General features: G+C 42.1%; 2 protein-coding genes and 1 long non-coding RNA gene across 7 annotated transcripts; 1 reads left to right on the top strand and 2 right to left on the bottom strand.

Moving 5' to 3' along the window:
• The first annotated feature begins 1,317 nt into the window (after positions 1–1,317).
• On the top strand, positions 1,318–25,766 carry LOC111078178 (pleckstrin homology-like domain family B member 2). Of its 5 annotated transcripts, none has more exons than XM_022372734.2 (11): positions 1,318–1,416; positions 1,629–1,739; positions 15,528–15,642; positions 16,436–18,201; positions 18,268–18,449; positions 18,504–19,237; positions 19,314–19,479; positions 21,616–21,811; positions 24,524–24,978; positions 25,056–25,188; positions 25,258–25,766. In XM_022372734.2, the coding sequence occupies exons 3-11, from the start codon at positions 15,528–15,530 to the stop codon at positions 25,432–25,434; spliced, it is 3,924 nt and encodes a 1,307-aa protein (XP_022228426.2). In that variant the 5' UTR covers positions 1,318–1,416; positions 1,629–1,739; the 3' UTR covers positions 25,435–25,766. The 5 variants fall into 5 exon arrangements, with proteins under 5 accessions (XP_022228426.2, XP_022228425.2, XP_041451599.1 ...); XM_041595665.1 differs by having other exon boundaries at positions 1,319–1,739; positions 16,436–17,073; positions 17,110–18,201; XM_022372733.2 differs by having other exon boundaries at positions 1,318–1,739.
• LOC111078179 lies at positions 6,913–7,705 on the bottom strand. Its single transcript, XM_022372737.2, has 2 exons — positions 7,620–7,705; positions 6,913–7,411 (listed from the first exon to the last, which is right to left on the bottom strand). Exons 1-2 carry the CDS (start codon positions 7,671–7,673, stop codon positions 7,019–7,021), a joined length of 447 nt encoding a protein of 148 aa, XP_022228429.1. The 5' UTR covers positions 7,674–7,705; the 3' UTR covers positions 6,913–7,018.
• Positions 19,687–21,344, bottom strand: LOC111078180. The gene is made up of 3 exons (XR_002608229.2): positions 20,938–21,344; positions 20,805–20,878; positions 19,687–20,748 (listed from the first exon to the last, which is right to left on the bottom strand). It is a non-coding gene; the product is annotated as an uncharacterized LOC111078180 (long non-coding RNA).
• Positions 25,767–26,240: the final 474 nt, after the last annotated feature.

Here is a 26,240-nt window from a genome sequence, read left to right as displayed (position 1 = left end):
GTGAGCGACATGTTCTTAACGGGAACGCGTATGGAATGAAGATTCATTGTTGCGTCATTCCATACGCGTTCCCGTCTGATACATTTGATTTGTATGGGAAAAATTTCAGCAACATGGGAAAATGAAGTATCAGCATTGTTGTGCAACTTTGGCACGGAATGAGAAACAAGTCTGAATACCTTGGGAAATGGATATTATTGACTTGAGATATTGTTTGTAATTTCAGGCTCCAATTAATGCCGAAACTAGTCAGACATCAGACATCAACGAAATTTTGTAGCTCCCGGGTACCAATAATAGGTATCAGAACCGGGATAAATGTATATACATATGTATATATAAAACAAAACATATGCATTAATAGGTAAAAAACATGTCAATCTAGGATAAAATCATAAATAATGTTTCATTGAAGCTTGGAACAACAAAATTAGCATGAATTAAAAGAAATAAGGTATACAAAAGTACATACGCATACAAGAAACTTGGTTGACCAGCAACACTGACGTCACATTTAGTCAACATTTACGTTTTATGCTTTGGCCGCTTTTGTTTGAACCTTAATATGTAAACAATCCAATGAAAAATAGTTCTGAAAACTAGCCAATCCTAAACAATATTAATTGAGGAATTGAATAAAACTATTCTTTTAGTGCTGAGAGGGCCATCTATATAGTAATATTAAACTGAATATCAAAATTGACGAATTTCATATCACAAAATATCACGGTATGGCAGCCCGCAGCAACTACGAATTGCACGAGTCTGGTAACGCCACAAAACGACGACACATTCGTTTTATGTTGTTTTTGTTTGAACCTTAATATGCAAATAGTCCAATAAAAAGGACTTCTAAGAACTAGCCAATCCTAAACAAAATTCATTGAGGAATTGGATAAAATTATTTGTTTAGGGCTGAGAGTCCCAGCTAGCTAGTAATATTAAACGGAATATCAAAATCGAGAAATATCAACGTTGAATGTTTTGAAAAAACAATCGATACTATCGTGATAGCTCTAATAATTATTAAAAAACTATTGAAACCCTTTAGGAACTTGTCCATTGTAAAAATTAGATGCCACCTGTCGATGATTTGTTTACAAATGTGTCTTCGTATCTTATAGCAGACAATCCAAACATATTAAAAGCGCAACGACTGTAGCTCGATACTATCATGATAGTCTCAAAACCATCGATAGTAGAGGCTAGCAGCAAAATATCGATACTATCGATAGTGCCCTCGATGGTTTGACACCTCTACTAACTGGAGGCCTAAAGTGTTTCGTTCGTCTATCCGTGTGTTTGTTTATTTACATTTATTCCCATGCACAATTTCAGTTTGTTTTGAGTTGTGTTTTTTTTGTTTTTACGCTATTTTTTATGTTAACATGCCGGGGCTGTCAACTTGAATTCTAAGTGCGTTTGGATGCTATTCGTCCACCTTGTTGCTTTCATTCTGCGTGTTTTGCGGTTTCCTTTTGGTGCAGCAAATAAACTCGTTTCTTGCCTGCGATCGTGTGTGTGTGTGTGTGTGTGTCCGGTTGTTTGCGCGCGGCTTTTTTTTTTATTGTTGAATGCAAATTTATAAACAATTTTTGTACTGATTGCATTTGAAATTTCCATTGTAGCAACAATTAAAGAACCAAGCAACAAAAAAAAAATAGGCAGGGCAGCCTGCAGCAGTGTCACAGCAGCAACAGTTGAGGACGGAAGCGGCGGCTATAAACCGTAGGAAGAAGGTATGGTATGCGCCTATCATTTAAAGATAAATATCGTGACATCAATTCCCGCGTTGATTAAAATAATTTTAATTTTTTTAAATTGAATTTACAACGGTATTTTCACTGTCCCTTTCCAATCTCCTACCCCCTCCGCCCCGTGCACCACCCGTACACCCGCCACAACAAGAAACGAAACTCAAACGCCCTTGACAGCTGCCAACTTGGAGAAGTTGCAGTGCTGCCCCGCCGACACTGCCATGGAACTCGAACAGAAGCAGCACTGCTGAAACTCGAGCAGCAGCCAGTCGTAGCCTCAGAAGCAGCGTCGCGACGCTTTAGTGAAAAGCGGTGAGAAAAGAAAAATAAGAAAGAAAGGCAGAAAAAAGGCAAGGCGAGAGAAGGCTTTCGGCTTGGCTTTGGCATCAGCTACAGCTTTGGCTCTGTCTTGACTTCCAAATCAAATGGAATTTAGCCGGTTTCCATAAAAAGCAGCCCAGACGCTGCCGTGTGGAAGGGGAGGGGTGGAGGTGAGACGACACCACCATAGCTTGTGTGGAACGGTGAAAGAGGGGAACAAAAGGAGGAGCAAGCTGGAGAGGAGACCCAAGGCCCCTGGGAGGCACAGAGAGAGAGCGAGAGAGGGATTGGCAGACAGTTCTCAAGGGAGTGGGTCAGTCGCTGTAGCAGTCGACGTCTTGAGCACGTCTCTTGTCTTTACATCTGTTCGATGGGTGGGGGGAGGGGGGCTGATAGAGGGAGCGCGAGAAGGATTATGGATGGGCAAAACGGTAGAAGACGCAGCTGCGAAAGTTCAGTTGCAGTTACTTTTGCTCTCTCTCTCCCTGCTCTGTCTTTGTTTCTCTCTTTGCTGTTGTTGTGCCGTTGCTGTTTTTTTTTGGGTGTGGCTGCAACTAACTGTGAACCGGGGATTAACCTTTGCCGCAAGGAGATGCACTCCTATCCACTCAAGCAGAACTATTTCACATAGAGATGTCATTGGAATCCCCATAAAGTTTCAATTGAACATCCCACATTGGAGTTCCATATAGAATCAATTGAACAAGAAACTTTCCTCAAACCAATATAATTTACATTAAAATCACTCAAATCACTCACTGCTTAAGACTCCTGGGGACACTCATAAAGATAGTTATACAAATGGCTTTACAATCACCACTACTACGCCTACCTTAAGTTACATTACGTTCGTGTCCGTTCCACAAAAAAAAAATATGCTGTGGAACTGGCGATCCGTAATATGTACATCTGAATTATAAAAATTGTATAAATTGGCAACACAAAAGGGGAAGGCCAAACGCCAAGAACAACACGGCAAGGCAAGCTTAAATACACAAATAACAAGTCAAATACCATATAATGCCTACAACGAAAAAAGCAAACCAAGATACATATTTACTTATTTACTCGAGAACTTGTTCAGTTCTCTTCAGCGAAATTTCAAATGCGGGATTTCGATTTCAAATGTTCTCCCGCGGCAATAATCAAAATATAAATACATACATACATATTTATATACATATTTACTTATGTATGAGTATAATTGCTCTGCTCTGCTGTGTGTGGAACGTGTCTGAGATCAACGTGAGCGGAAAGGGCAGGGTAGAGAAAGAAAACCAAAGCAAAGTAAATCCAAGTTCAAGCTTAAATAAATGCTCGATTTTGGTTATGCAATAGACCGACCCTCTCTGTCTCTAGCTATTAATATTTATATATGGTCCATAAAAATTCTTAAACCGAACGATTTCTATGTATTTTAATGTTTATCGTATTTATTTTTTGTTTGCTTGCAAAATGATATTTTTTTAGGTGGGTTTGTGGGTCTGCCTCGCTGCTCCTCTCTGCTCCCATTAAATTGTACGTATGTTTTACAGGGTATACTATTCATGTAAGAAGCGCGAAAATTTTTCAATTTGTCACGTTCGACGTTTATGAATGACATACAGAAGTCATAACAATCATTTGATCACAAGGGTTTGTTTCTTTTTTGGATTACAGGATATTCTAATAGTCTAATAGTCGGCATATCGTGTGTAGCGTTCCCTTTTCTTGGTATTTTTCTTCCAAAACCGATAGTTGCTATTGCCTTAAATTAGTTTGTTGTTTTAGCCGGCTCTCGGAGTAAATGGTATCCGCTTACTTATACAGTTAAAAAATGTGTATTGCTTTTGTTTTGTTAGTTGTGGGCAACAGACTTTAACCAAAGAAATGAGTCTCCAGCCCACACGTGAAAATATGTACATATATTCGATTTCATTTGATATTTCTCCTTGATATGTGTGTGAGTAGAGTAAAGGAGGAGGAGGAGTAGAGAGAGAGGCGCCTTGCCATAACACCACTCAATATTGTCGTTTTCCATATCCAACATCAGCTCGTATAAACATCAACATTGTTTGATTGAAAACGGAGAAGACTTTTATTGCCAAAAGAAAACGACCATCCGCAGCATAGGAAAATAATGACAACAGGAGAGACGAGACCACATTGCACAAGCAGATGTGTCTGTGGACATGACACAGTCAGAGCAAATAGTTTGTTGACCAGGCGAAATGAAGATGAAACAGAATCTATGTATCACCGCCTGTTTCTTTATATTTGGACCCTTTGTTCAATTTGACTCCAGACCAGCCCATCTTTCCATTTCCATTTCCACATCATATTCATCCACTCTCTGGGTGGGCATTCCCTGGAACTTAAATTATTGCAGACCATTAAATGCCTCAAGCGCATGACGGATGGGGCTTTCTGAATAGCTCTTCCATCATCAAATTTCAGTTGCGAAAACAATGGGATACCGAGTACATACTTACATACACAGGAATTCCCTTGAATTCCGTTTCATGAGTCTGCCAAAAAGTCTCAAATTAAAGTCGAGTCTTCGGATTTCAGCAAGTGGACTTACTGTAGAAATAAATGAACAAACAAAAAGAAAACAAACGGCAGCAGCCTGGCCAGAAGTGTGTTTATGACTTTTTTCCAGATGTTTTTTGATATATTATATATTCTTTGAATTATCAAGATAAGGAAATCTGTTGAATTGCAACATTCTAACTAAAATATATATTTCTTATCGGAATATTTTTTCAGTCCAAAAAAATGAGTTTTGCTTATTGGATTTACTATATAACGGTAAAATGTAAATGTAAAATGCGACCCACTGTGCGTGCCTTGCCCATGGTGCCCACTGTGGAAGGGAGAACCTGGCTCATTTGCATTTCCAATTCCCCTGCCCCGGCCCGGCCTGCATTATGGTGTGTTGTGTGTGTGCTTTGTTCTTTTATGAGTTTTTCCCGCATTTCACACTTGCTCTGCTCCCCCTCTTTTTTTTTAATATTTTACGATGGTGCAGCTGACTATCCCGCTGCACATGTTTCGTTTTCACGGTAAAAAGGGGGGTGCGCCAGCATTGCCAATATTGTTTTCTCCCCCAACCCCCTACATCGCAGAACATACGAATGGGCTGCATTTCGATGAGCGGTCGCTGTCTCTCTCGACTCTCCTACTCCTCCAGCGCTTTGCAGATTTACATACATCCGACACTTTTTTTTGTGTAAACCGGACGCACTTTGTCACCGTCGCTACTGATCTTTAAAGCTGCCGCTGTGTGTGTGTGTGTGAATGATGAATGACATATGTGTGTCTGTATGTATGCATGGGAATGTATTGGGGTGTACGATCGTGTGTCTGCATGACTTGTGGCGATAGTCGAACGACGACACCTTTGTCGCTCTCATTTTACTGTTTCTCTCTATCTCTGGCTGTGCGTGTGTGTTTGTCCTATATCTCCACTTGGATGGCCGATTCTACATTCCACATTCCCCTAACCCATCCACATTCACATAACCATAAACGCACATTCATAATTTCTACAATGGACAGCAGCAGCAGCAACAGCGCAGCGCAGCATAAAATGCAGACAATAATAAACAATACCAAAACAGGCGCTTCCGTTTTCCGGCCATCCATCCATCCATCCGTCAGTATATCCAAACGCATGAAAGAACCTACTAACATGGAACACTCCACTCCGTTTCGTTTCGTTGTGTTCCGTTCTGTGCAAAAACAAAAAGAATAATGCGACTACCAGATACCCTATAAAGCGGGTTTTAGGTACATAAAAAAGTAGGTATATAGGAGGAGCATCACATCTGTGAATATGTGGACTGCCTTTCAGCTTTTTACCTTTCAGTTTCGTTAAGCTAATGTTCTTTCCCTGAGACAATTTATAGTAGAAAAAAAGCCCTTCCCTTTGGCTGTGTTACGTACCCAAACATGAACACAATATGCCCTCTTCCGCATTCTTCTTTGAACAAGTACAATGCGGCATAAGAACTTTGCTCGCTGCTGCCCTTATTGTTGTGGCAAAGAGTTCAACAAACCAAACCGGCCGGCTCCGACTCCAGTTCCTGCTCCGTGGTGGAAAGGAGGGGGTGTACGGTACGCACAATGCGTGGGACTAAGTTGGCCTTCATCTGGCCTTTAATTAAACGCATTTCGCCGAGTTGAATTTAATTGAATCAATAAACTAAATCAAGTGCCTGCTAACATTAGCCAATGCCGGAGGTCGAATTCCGCCGCCTACTTCGAAATTTGCTACAAAAACAAATAAATAGATTCATACATACATATGTATGTCGATTGATATTGATAGAGCTCTCAAAATGGTTACTTTCTCTTTAGGTCAAAGATTGGATGGATCTATTCCCATTCAGAATCTCACAAGTTTGGTCTTTAAATTTGTATGAGACATTAATTACATTAATTATTGTAATGTGGGGGTTTTTTCGTAATTATTATTTATATGTTTTTTACAATATCGTACATACGGACGCATACATACATACATATGTATGTATGTATGCTTTGTCTGTCGTTGCGTGTTCCATTAATGAAGTCATCCCCAGAGTCAAATCAAGTTTTTGTTTCCACTTTACTTTATTTAACTTTACTTTTGCATTGCTTTACCGCGTAGACACCCCCCTCCAACACACACACACATATTGTCGCAGCAATGACAGCCATAAGAAAGAGAAACTTGTCTCATAAATGTCGCTGCTGGAAATACCCTTAGCGTATCCATTATTATTCCATATAGATATCTCCATTAGGCTTTGAAGATTTATTTAGAGTCTATCATAAAATTTTCTCGTCATGCACACCACATGTATGTTCTTTTTTTACTATGTATTCTCTTTTGCAGCATTCGCTTGTGCGTCTCGAGTCCAGCATTACGCTTTTCAGACCAGTTGTTGTCTGACAAAATAAATCTGCTCTAAGTGTTAATGTCCTTTAATGTCCATTAATCCGAGCCGTGCGATATGCGATTCAAACGTAAGATTTGGTAAAGTCAGTGAAAAGTTGGCAATGACCTCGGGAAGGGTGGGGTACATTGTTGGAAGGGGGCTGCTGTGATTGTGGTGCGATTTGTCTCCTCTCTCTGCTTTGATGGCATGCAAAATGCAATTGCTCTGGACGGTTGTTCGATGTGTGTGCCCTTGTGGGGGATCTGGGATGACATCACGCATTTGCTTGCATTTGCATTGCACCTCTGCTCGCGCATTATCGCCCTGCCTCCTTGCTCCCTTGCCTCCCAAAACGATCCATAAGTGATGTGCCATTGTCCCATTGCTTACTTCAATTGAACTCAATTGGAAATGGGAATGGAATTGGATCTGTGGAATGGGAGGAATTGAGTCAAGCAGCTGAGAATTGTTGGAAATTGTGTGTTAATTCGATTTTTCGACTCTACATCTCTACGGCTTTCGTGCTTCTCCCCATTTTTGGGTAATTCTCTTCAAGCGATGAGCATAATTAACAAGCCACTTGACACACAGCGCCTAACCCCACACTCATACCCAAACACCCTTCAACGCCACGTACATATCTGTGTTGGCGTACTGCCTGTTGCCGCCTCAGTTTGTTAGCTTTAAACATATTAATAATTGTAGAAATGTGAAAGATGAAAAAGTGCGTACAGTACACTCGAAAAAAAACATTGCGACATTTTAATCGTAGATACAAATGAACACAACCTTTTGGGGTTAAATATGTATGTTTCATATATTTTTGGATAATATTAGAAGAAAGTTGACTTCAACGAAAATATTTCGAGTTTCCCTCAGTGTAGAGAGAAACACCCTCGCTCACCCTTGAGAGGCCTCCCTCCCCTTCCCCGTCAAATTTGGTTCGTGACTTGCATGATCCGCGTTCCACGCTTCACGGCTCTCTTTTCTCACTCACCCATCTCTATGGAGGCTGATGTTGGATCTAATGTTGGTGGCCTTTTGACAGTTTCAAGTGGCGCCCACAATTTACCGTTAGCCATGGTTCGCTTCAAGCGTGTGTGTGTGTGTATGAACATACACATGTGTGTTTTTTTGGTGGGAAGGGAGTGAAAATATGATGGAGTGTGGGTAAAGTTGAACATGTTAATGGACACCCAACAGACATGTAAAAAAAAATAAAAAGTAGGAACTCTACCAAATACAGTGGTCAATCGTTCTGCAGATAGTAAAACTCTTTGCTTCCCAAAAAAAGTTTGTTTCCAAAAAGGTTTTTTTTATTATTAATATTTAAGTTTTTGTTTTGTTTAAGGTTTGTAAATAATGACCAAAACAAAAATCAATAACTTAGAATATAAATATCTATACGAATTAAAATTTAGGAATTTCCTTGTTAATCAGCGACCACTGTAGTAAGTGTAGTAAGTGGCATGCCACCCCCTTCAACAATTGTCGACTCTTTTAATTTTTTGTTTGTTTTATGTGTATATCAGGTAAATAAACCCATGATAATTTGCACACATTATTGAGCGCATCGCCCGCTGCCAGGCCAGCGTGGTGCCTATGCCGATGCCGGTGCCATGCGTCAAGGTGCAGTGGTGCCAAAAGTGGGTTGCATTTTGTTATGCATGGCAGGCACACGCCCACCAGCTACACCACACCACACCACACCTGAAGCACGTAACTGTGCCACACTGTGGAGGGAGGGCCGCATGTGCATACAGTAGATGTCCAAGACTGACCTTGTCTTTCATACGCCCCACATCACAACGAATAAAATCGCCAGCGATTTTGTCACAAATTATACATACATTTTTGTGTGTTGTTTGTCTTTCCTTTCATATCTGTCTTTTATACCCTTCGATGGTACGGTATTCTGGTTTTGATCCAACGCAGAGATCATTTTCCTCAGATGAGTCTAAGTCTGAGTCTGAGCTTCCATTTCGAAGCTAAAATATATGGCAGACATATACATATACATATATCTACATGCGGATCCGCAAAGATCTCGAATATCGTATGGAAAGAGTATCTCTCCTTTCTGTCTGTGTTGCTGTGTATTTTGGCCACGCTTTGTGGATCTAATTTAATTCACAATTTGCCAAAAAATAATAATGTTTATTTCGGTTAGCATACATAATTATGTCTGTGGTCTGGGCTGTTTGAGCGAAAATTTGCTCGTAATTGTGCCCCAAATGTATGCCCCAGGTACGAGTACAAGCCATTTTTCAATGTGTTCCACATTTTGTTTTTTATTTTGTTTTCCCCTCACAAATACTTCGAGCATTTGATGCCCCGGGAAGGTCTTGTCGCGGTAAATATAAGTGCATTTTTGCATTTACATAAGATAAGGTACACGCTACACATTGCAAAAAGGAGGGGAGGAGGGAGGTGTCTCGCATTCCCTAAGCATTACCAGTCCATTGTCCAGGTCACGTTCGTTCTGTACTGATAACTGCTGTGTACGTATGACATCTGCCTGAATTTCTACTCAAGAAGGAAGGCCGAAGAAGTCTCCAATAAATCCCAATCCCATCCTTGTATTGCTATGCTATTTTCCACGTTGACGGGTGAATGACTTTTTGAATCCAGTGATGACACCGAGGAATCGTTCGTGACGGATGATCTCTGTTTTTGTCGTTCGAAAGTACTGTTTCCGTTTGGCTATGGGACTTTTAGCAAATCAATGATCCGTAACTGTTTTAAGTTAATTTTTTGTTGCATTTTCCAACACTTAAATTAGTTTTGGCCTCTCACACTTTCATTTGTGGTGTCATACAGCCTAAAAGCAAGAGCAAAACCAAGACAAGACCCCCATCGCTCCACATGGGTTCCAGGCAACACACACATTTGGTTGGTTGGCAGTAGAGGTGGGAATAGGCCGTGTTTTCTTCGTGTCACGTCGTGACAAATGGGCGCCCGCGTGTGCGTGTTGAAAGAATTAATTTTGTCCATGGGCGTGCGTGCGTGTTCGTTCAGAGCAAAATCGGCACGAAACAACACGACGAACAATAAAACTAAAGTGTTACCGGCTGTCCGTTTTTATACCCGTACTCAAAAAGAGTTAAGGGGTATATTAGATTTGTGGTAAAAGTGGATGTGTGCAACGCAGAGAAGGAAACGTTTCCGACCCCATAAAGTATATATATTCTTGATCAGCATCAATAGCCGAGTCGATATAGCCATGTCCGTCTGTCCGTCTGTCCGTCTTGATGAGCGCCTGGATCTCAGAGACTATAAGAGATAGAGAAACCAAATTTGGTTTCCAGACTCATGTGATATCACACTGCTACAAGTGTATTTCAAAATTTCGCCCCGCCCCCTTCCGCCCACACAAAGGACGAAAATCTGTGGCAGGCACATTTTTAAAGATACGATAAAACTAAAAACGCAGTATCGTAGAAAATGCCCATATCTACCAAATTGCCGAATCTGAATTAGATCGGATCATAATTATAGCCAGAATGAAGAAATTCATTTTCAGTTGCTTCCCCTCCCCCTCCCGTTCCAGACAACGCAACTCATTTTCCTTCTCGCTCGCACACTCTGCCGCGTTCAGTGCGCGAGCAACCCCTAGCGGAGAAGATGTAGAATCTGAATGGTACATCTATAATCTACATGTTAGATGTAAAATATACATTGTATATGTAGATGTAGATATCATATGTAGCAAAAAAATGTAAAATGTAAAATTTTTTTTTAAATTCTAAAATTCTAAAAAATCATGCTCAAAAATGTATATACTGACTGAGTACGGGTATAAGTAGAGTCGCGTCCCCAGAAGCGACTCACACGTTCCTTCTCGCTGTGATTTTTGATTGTGTCTTAGAACTAGCTGGTAAAATATTTTAAGCACTCAGTGTTAAAAAATAAATTGTCAAAAACTTTAAAACAAGACATCAGAATATATATATATTTCGATATATAATGCTTAGCAGCATATACGATATGCAAAATGAAATTCAGAGCTCACTTCTTCAAAAGAATGAGCTGAAAAGAGTGTCTGTAATATATTTTCATGTGATCAGTTCACTGTTAGTGTTTTTGAAGCCATTTAAAGAATGCTCAGAGCAGCAAAGTTCTGATAAAGAGACATCTTTTAACATATACATATGTACGTTCTCTGGTATGAGAAACTAAAAAAACATTGCCAATTGGATGATATCGATTTAGATATAATGTCTATGCTTAAACGTAATACATTAAACTCGTTAGAAAAACGTTTTCAGCCGTCAACAGCGCATTATGTAGGTCTTTTTTGTAACCCTCAGTTTAAGGAGCTCAGTATTTTAAGCAGAAAAAACGGAGCAAGTGTTGGCCACTGTCAAAGCGATGCTAATTGACTCTACGCAGTCGATTTCAGACAATACAGACTCCCCTGATAAAAGCTATCCATCTCCTTGCCATGTTTTCGCAGAGTTTCTTGATATCCATCAAAGCAAAAAATGAGACTAGAAAAAACAGATGTAGACAAGGAGTTAACATTTTTCTATGGAACAGTTTCATTGTCGGATACAAATGTACTAACATTTTGGAAGAATGCGAACAACATGAAAGGGTTACAGCTTTTAGCTAGAAAAATATTAAATATTCCAGCCAGCTCGGCTAGAAGCGAGAGGGTGTTTTCCACCTCGGGACAAATATTAAATGAACGCCGTACACTCTTATTAAGCTCTAACCTTGATAAATTTTTATTTTTATATAAAATTATGTAAATAAAAACGTATATGTATGTAATTCAAATCGATGTTAACAAAGGTATGAAAAAAAGTATAATATTTCGTGTTGGACCGTGTTCGGAAATTTTTTAGCCGTGCGTGTTAGTGCGTGTTGAACATTTTAATTTTCGTGCCGTGTTGGGTCGTGTTGGAAAATTGCAGTCCATGCCCATCTCTAGTTGGCAGTGCTTTTTTCCAAACAGCAAAATTCAATTAGCGATCCTATCGCCCACCACAAAAGCCACCAAAAACGTGCGTTGGATTGTTCCCCGTTGGGCCCCCCAACAGAAACGAAAACAAACTTTGCCCATTGCTAATATTGACAGTTGGGTCCGGGCTAATGCACCTTGCACAGCGTCCTCAGCCTCTCCGTTCAGTTTCTCCCATTTAAAGGCATACTATCGTATCCATCGATCCATCATCAGGAGGGAATATTCGACGTCTAAAGAGGGGGTTCTACGAGTACCAGCTGTGTTTGGCCTCTATAAATAAAGTCAACTTGAAATTGGCAATAACAAAATATACTTACATCATTGGGGTAGCTGACGCTAAAGGCAGACCATTTATGGGAGTCACCACCACACCACGGTAGAGTGATCCAGAGACAGGGGAAATACTAATGGGAAGAGTTGTGTTGCAGTTTGGGAAGTTTCGGAAATCCAAGCTCTTATGTACACATGTATGTATGTATGTTCGCTTGGGGCCTCCCCACCAACTCCTCCCATCAGGTCTCCCCAATCCCAATTATGCCCCGTCCACGTGTCATTTTGATTAATGTTGTGTTACGGTATTCCGGTGTGCTGCTCTTTGTTGTTGGTCTTTTTATGTTATCGCAGAGTGTAGACCCTTTACATAATGGAGGTGCGCTGTAGTTGTACTTGTACATATTTCTGGCCCCTTTCTATGATTTTTTTCATTTGCTTTTATCTTATCGCAATAAAAATTGAAATATACATACATACATACAAACTTATGTACATATACACATACATACATGTGTACATAAATAGGTCTTAAAAAACTAATAGAAATTAAGGGATAGTAAACGATATATCGCTCCCAATGGCAGTCATCAGTTGTAAAGATATCTACATATGTACATATGTATGTATGTACATATGTATGTACATCTTTGAAAATTTTGCATAACAAATAAATACCTTCAGATAATAAACCGGGGGAATGGAATCTCCAGAATGTTTCCATCTCTTCCACTGATGATTCCTCTACTAATGTACCTCATGCATACATATGTATGGATGTACATATGTATATAATGGATGGAGATGCACTGCAGATTGTAGTACTTCCCCCTCGCATTTGGTACTCATTGGGGTGGGGCCTGTCCCCATTGTGCTAGCAGCCAGCTCATTTCTGTGATCGGTTCGTGTTTGCTCACATCACATCACCTTCCATCCATCCCAGTATCCAGCTCATTTCGCTTTGTTTCTTCTCCGCTATGTTTCTTTTTCTTTTCCTTTCTTCTTGTGTTATTTATTACACATCTTTTGGATCGTTTTGATGTTGTTTTTGTGCCTAGTCAGACTCCAGCTCTAGGCGCCTCATGGGATGACGTGCTGCCCAGGCACTTCCAAAAGCGAAGCAAAACAAAGGTAAGAAAATGAAAGAAAATAAAAATAAAAAAAATAAAAGAAAAAGCCAAAGAAGGCGGTTAAAATGAATTTCGTAATATTTTTAGTGTAATCATCGCTTGATGATGGGGCAGTAGTGTGGATGGTGGATGTATATGCTGATGGGGAAGGGGGGGAGAAGAGTAACGATCTCGATCCAGAGTCTAGACTCTAGACGGAAAGCGAAAGTGCTCAATGGTCAACAGTGCGCCGGGCGATAAGGCTAAATATATTTATATTACACATGGGGCTATCCTTTGATTGCTTTATTAATACAAAACTTTTTTCTAGTACCTATTTTTTAATTTATTTTCGTGATATATGTATGTATGTATGTACATATGAACATATGTATATTTATATACCTTAATAATACATTTGTAAGCCATACACGAAACTGTACTATTTTTTAAAAAATATTAAATCACTTCCACAAAACGATTCCATTGCTCAATAAATTATTTTATTTATTTCCCAACTTCATCCAAGCAATGATATCATATGTACACACATATGTATGTTTGTTTGTTTGTATGTATTTGGTGACTGACCGACCCCCCATCCCCAATTGGTGCCCCACACGCACTTGTAACTGATAAAGTTGCACTCACAACAACAACAAACAATCATCAAACAACGACAGCTCAATGATTTATAAAAATTAAGTAAACAGTGTGGCAAGAAAGCTTTTTACAGACCAAACTATCTGTAGTGATTAATTTTGTTCGCAGAACTACGAGTACTGGTGATGTCCGTAAGGCGAATAATAAAGTGGCTATTCAATAAATATAATATTGATTATAATTTTATATAGTAAAATAACTTCTTACACCACTGTACACTGTATGTACACTGTACACTGTATGTACATACATATTTACATAAATATGTATACTTTCATGTGTGGTGTGCCTGTTTATAGATTGAAAACTTTATCAAACGTGCTCCCATTTCCAGTCATCCAATAATGTCCACACTGTCCGTTCCACATAGATACTTTCCACGAGTGCCATACACACACACACGTTGGATAAAAAAAGACAGAAAAAAAAAACTACTATCGTAGCTTTTGTTACTCCTTCCGATCGATTTGGCATATAAAGGTCCAATCCTTAGAGGCTCTGTTTGAGTAGAAGTATCTGCACCAGCATCTGTTGAAAATTCCCAAACTCCCTCCCCTTCCTATATGAGTATAATAGCCAACGCTGCATGATGATAATGATGATCGCGATGTGCTCGGTAAATCGCAGTCGCCTTCTGCCTCGACCGCTTTTGGGTGTTTATGCCCCAATTCGACAGTGGGTCTGGGTCTGGTCTTGGTTGGATTGCGTTGGGAGCATTTCTAAAAAAGTGTTTGGGGAGTGGGGGCCCATTTCCGCGGGACCCAAAAATAAAAGTGAAAACTTTTAATGCGTTTGCTCCGACCCTAGCCCCGTACCCCTACCCCTATAGATCTCCAAACTCTCTTCCAAGGAGGGGATTTGTATGAGTGTAAGTATACAGGCCATACCCGTGTGTCCATGTATGTGTGCCGTTATCAAATGCCACATTTTTCATTTATTTGTTTATTGGTGATTGATTAGAAGCCATAAGACCATTAGGTCTCAATGATTCGGGTCCAACATACAACATATTCCATTCCATTACAAAACTTCGTTTATTTGGAAAAAAAAACCAGCTAGAAAAGCTGTTTCCAAACCAGTAGATGCTTAAATTATGATTTTAGAGCTTTAACCTACAGCCTTTACACACAAAAGCCGAATATGAAGCTCCATGAACCTATGTACATATGTATGTACATTTGTTGTGTTTTTGCTTGTCTAGCTATAAAACTGCTAGACGATCAACACTGCTGCTCGCCTATGCCAGCTGTTGGTCTCTTTCTACCTTTCTCTCAAATCACCTCTCTTACTCACCCTCTCTTCCGTTTTGAGCGCACGTGCTGAAGCGCACACACAGAACTAAAAGAGGGGTGAGAGTAAGGAAGAGAGAGAGTGAGTGACTAGACCCCTGGTCAGTGTATCCCCCAGCTGCAGCTGCTCATGCACTTCGCTCTTTTTCTCTATCTCTTCCTCTCTCTCTATCTGTCTCGGTGTGTATGAAATGACAGTTGACATTTCTATTATTTAATTTTCCTTCTATCTATTTGTTTTGCAGATGTCATTGACGAAAAAGGATCCATCGCTGCGTGTTGCCGCCTCCGATCCGCATCTGGTTAGTCTGGGCGGTGGTCGTTTAAGTACCGCCGTGACTATACACTACATACACATTGGTAAGTTGAGTTACATGCAACATATGCACATACATATGTATGTATGTACACATTAACAATGTAAATGCAATTAAAGACACACACTGGACACGGACCGTTACTCCACTCTCTATCTCTGTCTTTCTGTTGTGCGTGGCGCAGATACGGGCACGCACGCGTGCGCTCTCTCTCTCTCTCTCTCTGTCTCTCTGCAAGGTCACTTGTAAAGCGATAAGCAAAGTACCGAAAGAAACGAATTGCGAAAGAAAACGCACAAAAAGAAAACAACCAGCACAAGCGAAGGCAGAGTAAACGGCGATAAGGTGATTTTTGTTTCATTTTTTTTTGGCAGCTTACAGTGCGACGAAAAGCCGCGCCTATGACAATATATTTAAATACAAAAATACAAATGACAAAATATTGCATTGATCAAAATTAAGTGAATAATTTTTTAAGTGATTAAATTCAGAATACATGCATATGTACATAGGTCAAAAAATGTATTAAACGCATACGCTCGGAGCTCTGTATCGAAATACTTTAGAATCTTTGTTCGACACGCATGAGAGAAGGCTCAGATCTTAAGAGCTTTCGCGAGTATCACCCACTGTGCCTAATCTTGGGGCAACATGCGGCACCGCGAGCGCAACAGAGATGGCAAGAGCGATAAGAGCTGATGAATGGAATGGTTTGGATGGAATGGAGAGATCCCAACCTCACATTTCCAAATCGAACTCCGGACGAAAAACTTTACATATTTTTTCTTCGCCTTCTGTTGCTTATCGGATTTTCGTTTGGTCTTCTTTTCGCTTAGGGGATACGACCATTGGATCGGCGGGGACGTGTAGCATCTCGTTGAATGGAAGCGGTGTCCGGCCGCTGCACTGCACCATCTACAGGAGCGACGCCAACGAGGTGACCCTGGTGCCGGAGCACGAGGCGCGACTGCTCATCGACGGCGCCCCCATACTGGAGGAGACAAAGCTCAGCCAGGGGGCGATGATCACCATCGGCAATTCGAATTACTTGCGCTTCAACAATCCCGCAGAGGCGCAGATGATGCGCTCGGCCATGGGCTCCAACGAACGGATTTCCATGCCACAGATCGACTTCACACAGTCGGCGCGACAGGCCCACGAGCTGAGTCAGTCGCTGGAGCTAGAGTCCTTCTACGAGAGCATCATCAATCCGATCAAACACACTGGAGGCCACTCCTCTGGTGGATATGAGCAGCTGGAGTGCCCGAAGGTCTTCACCTCCGACCTGGTCACCGTCAATATGCCCGCCAAGGATGTGCTTGGTCAGAAATATGCGAGCTTTGCCCGCAATCTGGCCGAGAACCATCGCAACGAGAAGCAGATGAACAATCAATATGCCAAAGGAGCAGGAGTCGGTAATAACTCCGGCTACTGGAACGTACCCACCAATGCGACCATCTACAAAGAGCAACAGCAGCAACAGCAGCAGCACCAGCAGCACCAGCAGCACCAGCAGCACCAGCAGCATCAGCATCCACAGCAACAATCGCATCCGGATCTGCTTACCAAGGTTAACAACGATCGCTATGATCGATATCCCAAGCCAGGCGGCTTCCAGATATACTCCATGAATGGCGTCAACAATGACATCAACAATGGAAGTGGAAATGGCAGTGCAAATGCAAGCGGAAATGGAGGAGCTGAGCTGGAGGATATGCTTAAGATATGCACGGAGTACGCGGACAGAAACACATCTGCTGGAGTTGCTCCTCCTCCTGCTGCCCACAATACATCGAGCACCTCCAGCATCACCTCATCGCCGATTGTCCAGAATCGAATCAAGACAAATGGCTCCCTGCCGCGTGACAAGAAGTCACCATTCCCACAGCAGCCCAGTGGCGGGAGCGGTGGTAGCAGCACCACCAATCTCTCGCTGCTGAGCAGCGCCTCGGGCTATGAGAATGTACGTCTGCTGGGACCCAATCGCGTGGAGATCAATGGGCAGCTGCATGTGCCGGCATCTGCAGCGGGAAGCGCAGCCACAGCGGGAAGCGGAGGAGCTGGCCCCAGTCCGGCGGTTCGTTCAAGTCATGAGAATTTAGGGAACATCAGTGGCGGGGGCAAGTATGTGCCACAGAGCCCCAGAACCAAGATACGAACCAACTGCATGTCGCCCAAAAAGGATGTGTCCTTTGGCAGCGCCTTTGCCCTGGCCACCACCACCCAATCGCCGCCGCCGCCACCCAGTGTCGCCGGAGCAAGCCAAGCGATGGTCAAGCCACCGCTGGCACCCAAACCACCAGCACCCAACCAGCAACGAGACTATGAGCAGCTCTTCAAGTCCTTCGAGCGCAAGCAACAGCAGCTGGACCGCCTGGTGCCGCCGGCCAAGCGCACGAACAAGAATGTCAATAATCTCACCCTGAATCTGAATACCGCCGAGTCGCAATCGCCCAAGCCCAACCGCAAACCGGCGCCAGCGCCACGCAGCATACACCTCGAGCAGCGCCATCGCCGAGAGCTCATTCAACGACGAAAGCAGCTGAAAACGGAGCTGGCTGAACTGCCGCCACCTAGCAGCAGCACACTGGATAATCCTGAGGTTGGTTTTGCTTACATCGAAAAAAAAACCATATACAAAAAATATACTCTTCTCCCTTTGGTACAGATGGAACCGCAGCAGGTCGAGCAGCAGCAGGTGACGCCAATGTCGCCGCGACTGCAACTTCAGGCGCTGCAGAATCGAATACGCCGCCTGGAGGCTCAGCGGAATGCCACCCGCGTAATGGAGGAGAATCAGCAGGCGAAGCTAAAGCAATCCATTGAAATGAAACAGGATCAGCTGAAAAAGTGAGCGAATTAAACATACAGAAAACGAGAGAAACTTATTCAATTGATTTACAGACTGCGGGCCATGCTCAAACAGAAGCCGAACAATGCCTGCCTCAAGGAGGAGCAGCAATTGGTGTGCGAGTCTCTGGAGAGCGATCGCAAGACGTTCGAGGATCTGGAGTTTCAGTACTTTGAAGAGGAATCCGAGCATCATGCCAGCCATGAGGAGCTCAAGCGTCACGAGCAACGCCTCACGCTAGAGTCAGAGCTGGCCGCCTTGCGCATTCAGCTGGGCCCCGATGACGAAGAGCAGCAGCCCAACTCCCCAAAGAAGAGCGGATCGGGACCCCCAGTTTCTCCAGGCAGCAGCAGCAATCTGGTTAACGGTGTCATGTCCCAGTCTCTGTTCGGATCAGCGGAACTGCTTTGCCCCAAGCGACTCCACCAGGATGATCTGATGTCAAAGAGCGTGAACGAGAATATGTTCTACAACCACAAGATCGAAGCCACCACCAGCACACCGAAGCGTCTGCCCTTGCAGCTGTACGAGGATGCAGTTGGCGCTGCCAGTGGCACTGGCACCGGCAGTGGCAGCTGTGAGCAAATCAGCTACAATCTGTCGCTGCAAAGCGATCGCTTCGAGGTTAATCCACTGGAACGTCGCGTGCCGTCGCAGGATGACATCGATCGCATATGCAAGGTGGCCAATGATGCACCAATCTCGACCAGTCAGGGAGCCAGTACCAAGATCTTTGATAGCTTCAAGGAAATTGAACGAAACAGGAAACTTTTGCTAGCTCAGCAGGGTACGAAAAGGAGGGCACTCTATTTTTGTTCAACCTCATAGTGTATTCTGATGTCTCTCGTATCTGTCTCTCTCAGGTCATCAGGTTATTGAGCATGAGCGACAAAAGATGTACGACCTCAAGAAGAAATGCCACGCAGAGGCACGCACTCAATATCTGCTATCCACACAGCACTCGATGGAGCAGAAACAACTGGAGCACCAGCAGCAGCAGCTGCAGCTCCAGCTCGAAGCAGACGCCAAGTGAGTTGACCTGACCCTCTCTCCATCCAACAACTAATTGAATGGGCCGACAGGGGCACCAGCACCCCCCACCCCCACAAGTTTCGAGTTAATTAGCTGAGCAGCTGGCGACGAAATTGCACTTGGAATGCTGCCACTCCCACATAACACTACACCACAGAGTTTTATGCACTCTGCGAATTTGATTTTTTCCAAAGAATAGTCATCGAAGAATATTTATTTAATTGTACACTTTAAAAAATAGTTTAGTATAAAACTTATGCTGGGGCTTTCGGCTGGCTATAAATTCTTTTGTGACATATAACATTTACCCTTGGGTGGATAGCATAGGATTCTTCTTTTTCTCAAATAACACTCATATACTAGGGAACTGCTTTAGTTTTTAGATTGGTAACGGCACTTTAGGTTATGCATTATACTCGTATTAGGTTTTTTCAAAAAGTTAAGAGTGGAAGAAGATCAGAATTAGGTTCGCCAGCACCAAAGAATAATATTAATCTGTCTAGCTATCTACACCAAATGTATATTCAGTAAATGTTATATTCGAAAGACAGATTTTGACAGATTTCAACAAATAAATTCCCCATTAAAAAATGGTTCTAAATTAACAAAAGCCAAAGGATCAACCAATTGTAATTATTCCAGTGCAATTAACAAACAAAAAAGAGATTACTTTAATTGAGCATTTTGCAATTATGCAGAAGTATGTACATATTTGATTTGAATTTTTGTTTATTTTACTTATTATTAATATCTTATCTATCGAGCATTCGTATAAAGTTGATTGCAATATTGATACACTCAGAGAAAAATTGCAAAGTAATAATAAACACCCATATTTGAAGCCAAACTTAGAGAAGTTAAATAAAATTAAAACAGTTTCTGAAGTGAAATAGAATAGAGTAAATATATTTAATTTATAGGTAATTGGTCTATTCCTATTGGCATAATTTTGTATCTGGGTGTAGTTGATTATTGTTGAATATTTATTGAATTTATTTGTATGATTTTAGTAATGATTGAATCAAAGAATAGATCAGAACTTTTGTTATTGGATACATTATAGCAGATTTACGATTATTAATTTAGGTTTTTGGAGTCTATACAGATTCATATATGTTTAGATTCATACACAGTTGTACCTATATTTATGGTTAGGGTAGTTAACTATTTTTAGAAAGTCTCCTCTCTTGAGACTCTCAAAAGTGTTGTGTCCAGTGTAGGCTCAAGTGCCTTATGGGGGCTTGCTCATTGAACTCGTCGCAGTCTCTACAATTAATCAAATGTGGTTACTAATAGCCAAACAATATGTTGCCTTGCCTCACTCGTCCCCTCCTCCACTTTGGCACTCTGCTCCATCTTATGGGTGGCTGTCGTCTCCAAACCGGTTGCCAAATCACTTTAAATATTTGTTTGAATTGAAAAACCAAACCAAACAAAACTCTACTCAACACACACCAAAATCAATAGACTAGACGAGAAAGAAAGTCTGCTTACGAAGGCCGAAGCTTCAGATACCCTTGCAGTTAGTTGAACTTACTAGATACAAATTTATTCGATCCATCGATCTTAATTTGAAGAACCTAAAATAGTACCCGCCACATATTTGCAGTCTTCTGTTCATTGCATACGCCTGCACCGAGCTATAGTGCGCCCCCTGGAAAGGGTACCACCCATCTACATACACACAAGGTGATGTATGTATTCTCTCCGCTTTTGACGAAGACGTCACCTGTGCAACTCTTTGGCGCCCTGGGCTGTACGATTCGCTTCAGCTGAGCTGATAAGCTTATCAGCTGCTCGTGTCCCAGTGTGTGTGTGTGTGTGTGTGCGTGTCAGAGTGCATGTGAGTATGTGTCTGTGTGTCTGTCTATGGCCACTGTTCATTGGGGTGTGGGGTGTGCACCCGCTTAGTCAGTCAGTCAGTCTTCGGTTGGAACTGAGCGCGCGCTGCGAGCGAATCGAATACGAATCCAAATCGGTTTGGCGGTGGAATGAGTCATTCCATTCAGAGAAATGCACCGTATAAATGCGATGATTCCTTGCTGGTACGACGCGGGGATTATACGACAAATAACTCGAAAATTACTCATTGATCGCGCACTTACTTATCTCTTTCTCTTTTGTTCTCTGCAGCGGCGGCAAAGATGCAAAATTGTTTGACAAAACGGAACTGCAAAAGCTCAGCGGCGTCGAGGAGGATGCTACAGAGGATAAGCAGAAGCAGAAAGAGCAAGAACAGAAGACAAACAACGATAAGGAAAATAACGGTCAGAGCAGAAAGTCAATCGGAAGCAGTCTCTCGGCCACCACAACAACAACATCCCAGCAGGTGAGTGCAGAAGAGAGAGAGAGCCAGAAAGCAAGAGAACAACGGACAGCTGCTGCTGCTGCTGCTGCTGCTGCTCCGACGCGCACAGTGGATCGGATGCCAAAAACTTGCTAACAATTATTAAATCTCGGATTTAGAGCTATGTAGTCCATAAGTGAACCATGGAAATGGGAAAGCCAGAAGAAAGCCTTATACATATGTGCAAATGTGGAATAGGACTTAAACCCTTTTAGATAGATTCAGATATATCCGGTCAATTCTCTGAATTTATTTGACAATAGAGTAAAGCAGAATATCGGGTAGAAACAGGCAGACCAACAGACTGACTGATTAAGAATTTTAGACTGCTTTTGGCGTCGTAGATGCTTATTTCTTGGCATTACAAAATTCACAATATTCTCTGAAAGGGTATACAAATACATAAATATAAATATTGAACGACCCCAGAACACAATTGACGACCTAGGCCAAACAACACGACGATGGGTTCTGCTCTTAGTCTACATAAGTATTTGTTGTTGTTTTTGAATCGGTTTCTGTTTCTCTTTTTCTGTTTGTGGCTTCCGGGAATTCTTGTATTGGGAAAGGCGCATTTTCCAACCCCTTCCCCCTTCCGACTTTCTACTCATCCATTCTGTGAGTAATTTCCTCTCTGTACATAAACAATAACATCAGCAAAGAGTTGCCCGAAAATATACACATAATTATTGTAATTGCATTTTTATTCCCGGGAACATTTCATTAATGCAGCGATTTCCCCATTAATAATGGCAATTCGCATGTGTATGGATCGGTGGCGATCGAGGGGTTATTCCACTCTTTCGTTATTTTGGATAACACCTAAACCATCTTCAGCCAGATAACCAAACAAATATGCTAATAAAGTGATCATTTCCAACGATCATTCCATTGTCATTCCATACATTGAATGGTATTTCCCAGTGATATCTCTAAAATCGGAGCTGGCACTGAACAACCCTTATTGTAGAGCATTGCATTGATTGAGGCGACAAGTATATTTCTATTCTCTCTTTTCGCTCTCTCTCTCTCTCTTAATGAATTCAAGTTCATTTGGATCAAGGCTTATTAGTATAAGGTGAACTATACCCGGGGTCTCTCACTTAACAAATAAACACTGAGGCAGACAGTGTGTACAGTGTTTGGATATGTCCGTATTGTCCGTTTCATCGTTCATTCCTTAATGCTGTAATGTTGCTGTACGTCGTACAGTATGCCCCCGCCACATCCGCGATAGTCGGAGGCAATCTATCGTCAGCTCGTTAGTCACGAGTTTCTGCTCTCCGCTTCGGCATTCTGTTTGCTATTTTATTTTAGCTTGTGTTTATTTTAAAACAGCCCCCTTACCATACCGCTCCGCCCCGCCCCGCTCCGTACTGCTCACGGGGCATTCGCCATTCCGGTGATCGGCAAATGCTTTAGCCTCTCAATTGCAGATTCTATATGGACTACACTTATTAATAAGTTTAATATTTTCTGCTGACGACTTGTTGTTTTTTGTGTGTGTTCTCTGTGATACCCGGTACTCGTTGTGGTGCCAAGAGGGTAGCTTCGATTCAGCTCAGCCCAGTCACATCACACAGTTTTGGGATTTACTTTTGGGCTTCTCTGAATTCAATTTTCAAAATCTTTTTTGTTTTAAATACAAATTTAAAATATATATATGGTATATACATATCAATGAAAATGTTTCTTTCTTTGAAAGCAAAGTTACATATTTATATTTCTCCATGGTGGGAATGGGAATACTTTTTTTTTTGAGATGGTTCGCGCCTGATAATTTATAATCTTGATAATAAATCTGCGTAGCGGGTACTCTCTTGTCGGAATGGTATCTCGTCTATAGGCTCTCCTCCAACTTGGTTCTGTTTTGTGCTCTTCTCTGGCACGAACTTTGTTACGCGCTTCTTTTTTTTTTTTGTTTACGTATTACCCTTTACCTTGTTTTGCATTAAATTTGTTTACACATTGGTCCGTGCACGTTGGATCGTTAGCCATTGTTATCCCTCGTTCATTGGCCACACAAATCTTTGGTCCATTACGAGTATAATTACCTCGATCTCAATCCGCTCGACTGCCTGCCTGTGTGCCGGCCTGCCTGCCAGTCTGTCCGCTTCTTGCTGCTGCTGCTGCTGCTGCTGCTGCTGGACAATGTTCGTGCGCGCCTCATTTGAATGGCCATAGGCGGAGGCAGCAGCAGTACCCAGTACCAGCGATCTCGCCAATCGGCACACTCGCGCAGTTTGAATCCAATTCCCAGTGGAGGAGCAAGTGCTTCTGCAATCCATAGTCCAACATGTCCGTCTGGATGACCTATGTACAGCATCGTCGCACGGATGCGAATGCACGACAACGCATGGAATTGTATTATCTAGTGAGTGAATCGAATCCAATCGAATCGAATCGCAGGAATACTCGTCTGGGTATGGTGGTAGACAGAGACAAGGTCATGTGCATCATGAAATTATTATGTAGATAGATATGTGGGATTATAGCTACATATGTTTTTGTGTTTTGATCTGTGGCAGCAGCTAACATTTCAAACTTTATAACTGTCTGGGATAGGAGCAGGAGCTCGTGTTAGTCCTGAGAAGGAACTAAATGTGTAAAATGTATATTTACGAATATAAATAGTACTTACCTTTGAGCTATTGATAATTCAATCTGCTGACATATTTCCCATTCCCATTGCAGCAACGCCACTCACAGCCAGAGCTCGAGCATCATGCCATAGCGGTGGGCATTGGAAGTGGCAGTGGCAGTGGCAGTGGAGCCACAGCCCAGATGATGGCACGCAGTCCGCGTCCCCTGTCGGAGGCCAACAATTGTGACGCAACAATTGAGGCGCCCAAGTTTGCCAATGGAAGTAGTGGTGGTGGCATGGAATTGTCGGCAATCGAAAACAAGAGGGCAAGCAGCAACAGCAATTCCCAGGACACAGCGTCGGCGGGCAGTGGCAGTGGGAACAGCGGCAGCGGTGGCAGCACCGCCAGCGAACGGAAGCGTGCCCTGCCCAAGCATCAGCGTCCCCTGACCCGTTACCTGCCCATCTTCTCGCCAGACCTCAATCTGAGGCATCACATTGAGACCGCTGGCCATCAGATCGATCTTTGTCCGCATGTTTTTGTCGATGCGCACAGTTGTCGCGGGTGCGTAAACCAACAGCCACACACAGAAGCTGCAGACAGGTTTTCTCATTTTCTCATGCCTATATTCTTGTTTATAGATATTTACACAAGCTGGGGGCCACGTTCCATGCGTGGTCAAGGCGTTGGTTTGTCCTGGACAGGCAGCGCAGTGCCCTGATCTACTACTCGGACAAATCGGAGCGAAAGCCACGAGGCGGTGCCTACTTTGCAGTGAGTAGAGCACAATATACTTATACAATTGTACGGCCAACTAACGCGTATCCGTAATATCCCTTGCAGACCATCGACGAGGTGTATCTGGATCATTTGAATGCCTCGAAGAGCGGACGACCACATTGCACGTTCATTGTGAAAACTAAGAAGCGGAGCTACAACCTTCAGGCAGCCTCCGATTCAGCGGCGCGCATTTGGATAGATGCCATCATCACTGGGGCCCAGGGAAACCTGGATTACTAGGAGCCACCGTGTACCCAATCAATTTAACCTTTAACTTGTTGCCCAGTGCCCACAGCAGACTACACTATAAGCTCAACTAACTGATGAACCCCAACCCCCACACATCAAAACTCTAGCCACGTAGGACCAAAACACAACAAAACAAGCTCATCCTATTTGGATCTTTAACAATACTACATCCTTCGGACGGGCAATAATTTTGAACTTTTACTTTTGGCGAACTAACGAAATCCGAGATTTCAGTACTGGACCAAAGTCAAGAATGTATTTTTTATATGAAATATACTAGATATATATATATAATAAATATATATGAATATGATGATGATGTATTTACTATATGTAATTTTATTGCTTTTAATTTGTCATAATCTAGTTAAGTAACTCTATATATATTATATATTATATATTTTTCTATAGCTCTATATATGTATGTGTGTATAGAAAGAAATGTGTGTACAATACAAATTATGAAAAAAGAAATCCCAACGCTACTAACACAGCCATTTCATAGCCTAATCATACAGATATCGAGACCATACATACATATGTATGTATGTACATACATACATATATGTATACACAATACAAAATCCCACACTATCATCCGTTTTGTATAACTACTACGACAACGATAACGAGAGTATTTAAATGTAATAGCCAAAGGGACCATCCCCCATATGACTCTTATACACTGGAAGTTTCATTGTGAATTTACCTATATATATATATATATATATATATTTTGATAACTGTATAATTGGAAGGATCGAGAGAGAGAGAGAGAGAGCGAGAGGAGGGACAAA

This window comes from Drosophila obscura, unplaced genomic scaffold (genome assembly GCF_018151105.1).
Source record: "Drosophila obscura isolate BZ-5 IFL unplaced genomic scaffold, ASM1815110v1 contig_74, whole genome shotgun sequence".
NCBI lineage: Eukaryota > Metazoa > Arthropoda > Insecta > Diptera > Drosophilidae > Drosophila > Drosophila obscura.
This window is presented reverse-complemented; position numbering and strand designations above follow the sequence as displayed.